Here is a 6,872-nt window from a genome sequence, read left to right as displayed (position 1 = left end):
TCACTTTTGTACTGTTAGTAGTGTCCATGTTCACATTATAAAGATACATACAGTATGAATGCTAATTTCTCTCTGCAGTCTGTCTTAAGTGTACATTTCTCAGAATCTTCTGTGCAAGTGGCAATTGTTCTTTCCTGTTTCGCACTGCAGGAGATACAATGTAATCTGAAATTACACTGGCCTTATTGATGGGTGTATATACTGTAGCAGGTGTAGTGATGCAATACTGTTTTATTTTCACATCTCTGGCAAGTTGCATGGAGCTGTACTTTATGTGCAATGTAGTCTACATTTTAAACTGCAAGACCAAAACCAGAGGATGTGTTAATTTTGCTACCTGTATATCATGCTGTTATACACACACACAAAAATGTAAGACGCAGACAAAGCATACTTAATGTATCAAAAACCCTTTAACCATAGATCATACAGTATATAATGGCTTCTCGATAACCAGCACTTCCGCCCTTAGCTAAAGGAAATGACATCATAACCTGCCTTTGTGTTTCATTGGGAAGTGAAAGAGGCTCGAAATTTATTTCACGGATTCAAATCGGTTGTTTTGTATCCAGGAGCTTTGGTAAAATTCCTTGTCTAGATGCCATTAAACAGAGACTAATACAGGAGGGAAATACGTCATATTAGTTCGTCGGTATGTATAATCCTGTGTACCAAGTTGATTTGGAAACGTGTGATTTCTGTTATGCTTCCTCTTTGTTCTCGTTAGTTCAGATAACTCGTCTCCGCAGTGTATTAAAACGGTCGAATGGTTGACTTTTGAGCAAAGTCTCGTTTTTTTTAACATGGCGATTATATTGCATTTAAATGATTGCAGCTAGTAAATTTAACGTATTGCTGTTAAGGGCACTGGCATGTCTAATTTTGCACATTTAGATGAAGAACCAGGAATATATGACTTAAACTAAGAATATAATGTTTTGCAGCTAAGTCATTTCACCTGTTTCTTCTTAATTGCCGACAAATGTATTTTTATATGATGTAAAACACCGCTTGGGCTAGCAGTTCACATCACTCTACGGCGTATGAAACATTAGCGTGTTGTGATTCTAGTCCTCGGTTTAGAATTTTGCTCCTCCCCAAACTGCACTGTGCCCCATATATCTGTAGTGTAAAGTAATACATTTATTAAAAATATGGCATTTGTATTCACATAAATACCGTTAGTCGTGTGTTTTTACAGCGTTGATTTTGAATAAAACCTGAAAGGAAAAAAGTCAGGGCGTTGAAACAGGAAATGTCAAAAGAATGCTTCTGTGAACGCTCAAGTCCTGTCAATCAAGGGTCTGAGTTTAAGACGTCTTTTCCAGTTCATGGCAGTTTTTCTTGTCAGGCCTATACAGTACATCTCCTTTAGCAGATACAGATAAGGATTTCGTTTTTTGACATTGCTAATGCCCTGACTTTGTGCCACACTGTCTTTAGTAGCATATTGTGAGGAGCTTTGTAGGTTCCACGGTGTCCTTAGGATCTGTCAGAAGACATTAACTAATTGGACAAGGCAGTGTGTTTAAGATTCAGTAGAATATGTGCTTGTTGCCTGTAACTCCCCTGCATTGTTTCTGCAGGCAATGACAGCCTTGCCTTCGGCAGGGACCCGCATGCCCGGGCTGTCCCCACAGCACCCCCAGCCTGGGCAGCTCACCCAGGGCACCCCAGCCCAGCTACAGTCCGCCCTGCCCCCCCAGGCAGCGATGCGCGAGATCTCTCCCGTGTTCCTCTGCCGGATCGGCCAGGAAACAGTCCAGGACATTGTGACGCGCACCATGGAGATCTTTCAGATCACCAGGGCGACGCAGGTAAAACCAACCTGTGGATCTCTTTGCACTCTTTGGACTGCGAACTTCTTAATTTCCCCGTGGGCAAGCTGTGCAGGCTGTCCCTTTCATTGTAAATTAATTAGAAGGAAAGTCTGACCAAAATCTCCTTTTACATTGTCCAGCAGGAAATGCTTAATTTGGCTGAAACAGTTTTGTACATTTGTTGAAAATCCTGCTGCACCAGACTATTATTTACATTGATTTGGGTTATGTATATAATATATGGAAAATTTTCATTTTGAATACACAAGTTGATCTTTTGACCCATCTGTATTTTGGAGTATATAAACTGGTATCGCCACTATGATAATAGATTCCTGCTTATCCCAGTGGATCCCACAGCACATTACATATAGGAGGGAACCTACTGAATTAGTGTAATGAAGGTGTGGCATGTTACTCTCTCACATCATTTTCTGTAACTGCTGTCTCTCACTGCTTTGCTTACTGTATATGGTTTGTGCGGAGACCTTTGTCAGTGTGCCTTGGCATCAAAGGAACAAGGTTAGTTCCACTCTGAAAAGCAGAAATGTAAAAATGTTGAAAGTGTTATACAACTCTGCATTGCAATATGTGCATTGTCTCAGTCACGCAATCGCGCAGAAACTTGAAGAAAGGTGTGAGATCAATCGCCGGTCGTGCAATAACGGTAATGTGTTTCTTATTTTGTGCTTAGGTTAATGGTTATTTTAATTGCTATTTTTATTTTTTTGTTGTCAACCTGACATTTGGACGAACGTTTCAAGGCTGATCCAAAGTGAAGATGCCGACTGAAAATGGTATCCTGCCATGCCCTGTAATGACCTACACCTGAAGCTTTATTGGATTTGACGTTTTGATCATTTTGTAACTTTTGCCAGCAAAAAAATCTATCTCACAACATCTATGATTTTATAGAAATGTCTGTGCTTCCAGTGGCCTTCCTGTAAACCTCTTTTCGGTTTTGTTCCAGTTGCCCAACGGCGTGACTCAGAGCCATGCGGTGTACCAGGAGCGCTTCAACAAGCTGCAGGAGCACCTGCGCCAGCTGGCTCTGCTCTTCCGCAAGCTGCGCCTGCTCTACGAGCGCTGCATGGAGATGACCTCTGACCTCCACGAGACGCCCAGCGAGGTCTGCTCTTTTTTTTTTGTCTCATTGTAAAATTGGCAACATATGTTCTTGGGTCGTTGCATTTTGTTTTTCTGAGCAGAGCATTGGGGAGTTCTCTGCATTGTTGCCTAACTTGCAAATACTACATTATTCATTTCATTAAACATGCCAGTGCATTTATATGCTGTGGTGGTTTATACCCAAGTGAAACAGTATGTAGCCAGCCTCAAGTAGCTAAACAGTGCCACTCCTTGTTTCAGTCAAGTTTATTGCTGCTGTATTTGCAAAACCTGGTATCTGGTATCCTTTTTACGAATTAAAAAAAAAGGTTTGTGAATGGAAGAAAGTGAAAATCTACAAATATACTTTAAAAAGTAAAGTCCCACTTGCAGAAAGTGGATTTTCTTTTCCTGTTTTATAAATCCGCCCAATGCTTTCAAAAGGCTGTGGTATGACTCACTTTTTTTCCTGTCTTCACAGCTCATCCCTTACACCAGTGCGGAGGTAAGCATAGTGCCTGTGGAGCCCTGTAGCATTGCCATTACCCAGGAGCGTCAAGAAATAAGTGAGGTTAGTCATTTAATAATCCCAAGGAATTTTTTTGAGCTTGCATTACCTCTCCCTATTCCAGACATGATATTCACAGTACAGAAGATCATTTTAAGAACCTAGGTTAATGTGGTTGATGCTGGATGAGGTAGTGAAACAGTAGGTGGTACACCACCCTCGTGATTTGGGATTCCAGATTAACGCCTAAGTATGCTAACGGGGAAGGCTGAGCTGTAGGTGGTAATGTCTTTTTAGGGGTGATGTCCCCTGTTTGTGGTTGTTCTAAATTCTGTATTAATCCAACAAATAGGGTTCTTAGCCTTGGTAGCTCAAACAATTTAACTGGAATTCTCAGATTTCAAATAGATTTCCCCCTGTCGTGTAGTTAACACTACAGGTAATCTGTATTGCCTGTTTAAAAGTCTGATGGGTCACAATAGAACTCTGGGCATGCCATGCTACTGGTGTAGACTACATGAGTTCATTTGTAATTTAAGGATAGAGATGCACTCCGTTAATGCAACATTTTTGTATTTACTATGAAAGCATAGACTAAGTCCGGACATGGAGCAGACAGATGATCTATCGGAAACAAATCGTTGACAGATTATCCATGAAGAAGTAAATCCTGCACACGGCTCCCTTCAGCCACTTATAATACCCATACTTTATCAGATTAAATGTGCTCTTATTTCTTGTTTTGAATTTAAATGCACGTCTTGTCAATAAAGCAGCTAATTTGCAAAACGTCATGTTCTTGAAAGTTGAACCCAAATTTCCAATTACATGTCACTGTGCGCACATTATAAATATATAAAATCTTTTATGTGTTGTTCACAAACCTGTTCATCCAGCCCCACTGAGGTCAGATACCCAGGACATAACTCTATACTATTTACAAAGTAATGAATCAGGTGTTTAGTGCTACACCATGGGTGTGGTGATGGTGGTTGTTTGCAGGCAGGTTCGGGTCCATCAGCCTTGAATTAGGAGGGGATCCTAACTGTCTTCAGTAGCTGCAGACATGCAGAGACTTCTGCATACAGTACATTAAGTGTCCTGTGTGGTGATTGTGTTCAGAAGGTCAAGCAGAAGAACCAAGAGATGAAGGTGCTGATGGACCAGATGAGAAACCTGCTGTGGGACATCAATGCCATGCTGACCCTGAGGAAGTAACCTGAGGCCTGGAACAGCTGGCTGTGGTTTTATGCTCTCTTTCCCGTACAAACATTTTCCCAGTGTTGTTTCCTAATTGCCCCTTTAAAGCATTTGATGTGGACGGGTATCACAAACGAAGAACTTTATTATAACATGTTGATTGCACAAGAAGATCACCTGCCACATTAAATGCATATGCTTTTTTCACCAAAAGTAATAATAAAGTGTAATTAAAGGTTTGACTATTTCATTGCGTATTTACATATTGGATTTATATTTATCTTATAATTGGATTCCATTGAAAATTATACGTTTTTCATCATGGGTGGCAGTTGCCACTGTTAAGTAAATAGTAAATGTGATTAGCAATTGTGCATGTTTCCAATATTAGGAAATCTGTATCTTTTTTTTATTTCTTATAGTGAGATGATTGATGTTGTTGCATTCAGGCATCTAAATTGGCAGGTTCCACTGTGCTGTTTCATCCATCATATATCAATTACACATTTATGTCTGTTTCAAGCAATATGTTATCTGTTTTTATGTTAACATAAAAAATGTAAAGAAAAAATCTGGAAATAATAATGAGACAAAGAAAATAATCTCCCATTAGTCACCATCTTCCTTAACGTATTCCTAACCAGCCACTGTTAATTTAAGTTTTGACTACAATACCAACTTTCCTTGAACTGAACTATTAAACTTCAACCACTAAACAATAGACACTATTCTGTGACAACATAGGAACCTTGCTCTTTGAGAGCAATCCGTTTGGTTTTGATGGAAGGTGAGATTATTTTTTTTGCAGGGATGGGTTTTTTTTTTGTTTAATCTTGTCTTTAATTTAAGATATGAAGCAAAGGAGTAGGGTTTTGTGTTGAAACCCTTGACCTGTTTGGATTTTTTAAATTCAATCATTGAAAAGGCAAAAATAACATCTGCTGTTATTAAGAGGTGAGATTTGGTCTTCAGAATTGGCAGTTCCTAATCTGGTGAGTAGAATTTAAAAAAATAAATACATCTTTTAAAATGTATGCCGATGTCATTTCTGTGCTGAGCTCCAGAGTTAAATACAGAGTTAAAGACATAATTAGAAAGTACAACTGTTTATTTTGATTCCTGATAAGAAATTGTAATTGTAAGCTTTAATTCACAACAGCATAAAGGACTGTTCTGGTTTTGCATTGTCCTTCTTGTACTTCTAAACTGCTTGGCATAATTATAAACTATTGAATCTGTAAAATAGAATCTTTCTGTATTTTTTTACTGAAATAAATTGGAATATCCTTTGTATCTTTCTTCTTTCCAGTGTATTTTTGTCCTAGCAGTAGTCTTTGAAATTTAGGCAGTAATGTGGTATAGATGTTAGGGATATGGACTTAGTACTAGGATTTTGTGGGGTGCAGATGTTGTACCCTTGAGCTACGAACTTCACTCAGATTGATCCAGCTGTGTAAATGGGTACAAATGGAAGTTACTTTGGATAAAAGCAGAAGCCAGATAAATCAATCAATAATATTCTGCACTGCACTGTAGTTTCCCTCAGGCATCTAAATTTAATTAGGGCTGTAATAGAGATAAGACTGCTTGCTAGCTAGTGCCACATGCTGAAATGCTGACTGCCTTGGTCTTTCCACATCAGGCTATAAACAGAAATAACATAATGATTGAAGGGTGTGCATGGGTCCCATAAGCATTTAACCATTAACACGACTCAGTTTGCTACCAGAATTGAGTATCTTACTGTTGTCTTCTCTATCAGACAAGACTGCAGTGCAGATTAGGCTAACCTTCCCCTATCCTTTTATATCAAAATGTGTATGTGCATTGATTATACATACTGTATACTATATATATATATAGTTATTTTGTTAGCAGAGTTTTATCTAAAGTAGCATACTTTAAAATGTAACAGTGAATCATAGTAGTATGTAGTATATTCATAGTAGTAGTTTGAGATCCAAGGTTCTCCTGTAGCCATTTCTCTGGAGTCCAGTCCAGGTGGGTCCAGTCACCCACCATCCTCACAAGAAACATACTGTATATTGTGAAAGTGTCCTCAAATCTCCATACAAAACCATATACTCCTGTATTCCAACACAAGCCTTTTCTATGGGGAATGGTCTGCCCTGGTAACAATCCATTAATTTTGTCATCTCCAAAACCAACAGGGCGAAACCTCAGGTGAAGGGCTACATTTGTTCAGTTAAGGGTTTAATTGGACAGATTGAACTGTT

The 6,872-nt window shown here is 39.0% G+C and overlaps 1 protein-coding gene across 1 annotated transcript; it reads left to right on the top strand.

Annotated features, from left to right (window-relative positions):
- The first annotated feature begins 484 nt into the window (after positions 1-484).
- LOC148649850 (mediator of RNA polymerase II transcription subunit 30) lies at positions 485-5,933 on the top strand. Its single transcript, XM_088603040.1, has 5 exons — positions 485-652; positions 1,587-1,817; positions 2,791-2,949; positions 3,409-3,498; positions 4,558-5,933. Exons 2-5 carry the CDS (start codon positions 1,590-1,592, stop codon positions 4,651-4,653), a joined length of 573 nt encoding a protein of 190 aa, XP_088459166.1. The 5' UTR covers positions 485-652; positions 1,587-1,589; the 3' UTR covers positions 4,654-5,933.
- The last annotated feature ends 939 nt before the right edge of the window (positions 5,934-6,872 follow it).

The sequence above is a fragment of the Lepisosteus platostomus genome, chromosome 13 (genome assembly GCF_059453375.1).
Source record: "Lepisosteus platostomus isolate fLepPlt1 chromosome 13, fLepPlt1.hap1, whole genome shotgun sequence".
Classification (NCBI taxonomy): domain Eukaryota; kingdom Metazoa; phylum Chordata; class Actinopteri; order Semionotiformes; family Lepisosteidae; genus Lepisosteus; species Lepisosteus platostomus.
This window is presented reverse-complemented; position numbering and strand designations above follow the sequence as displayed.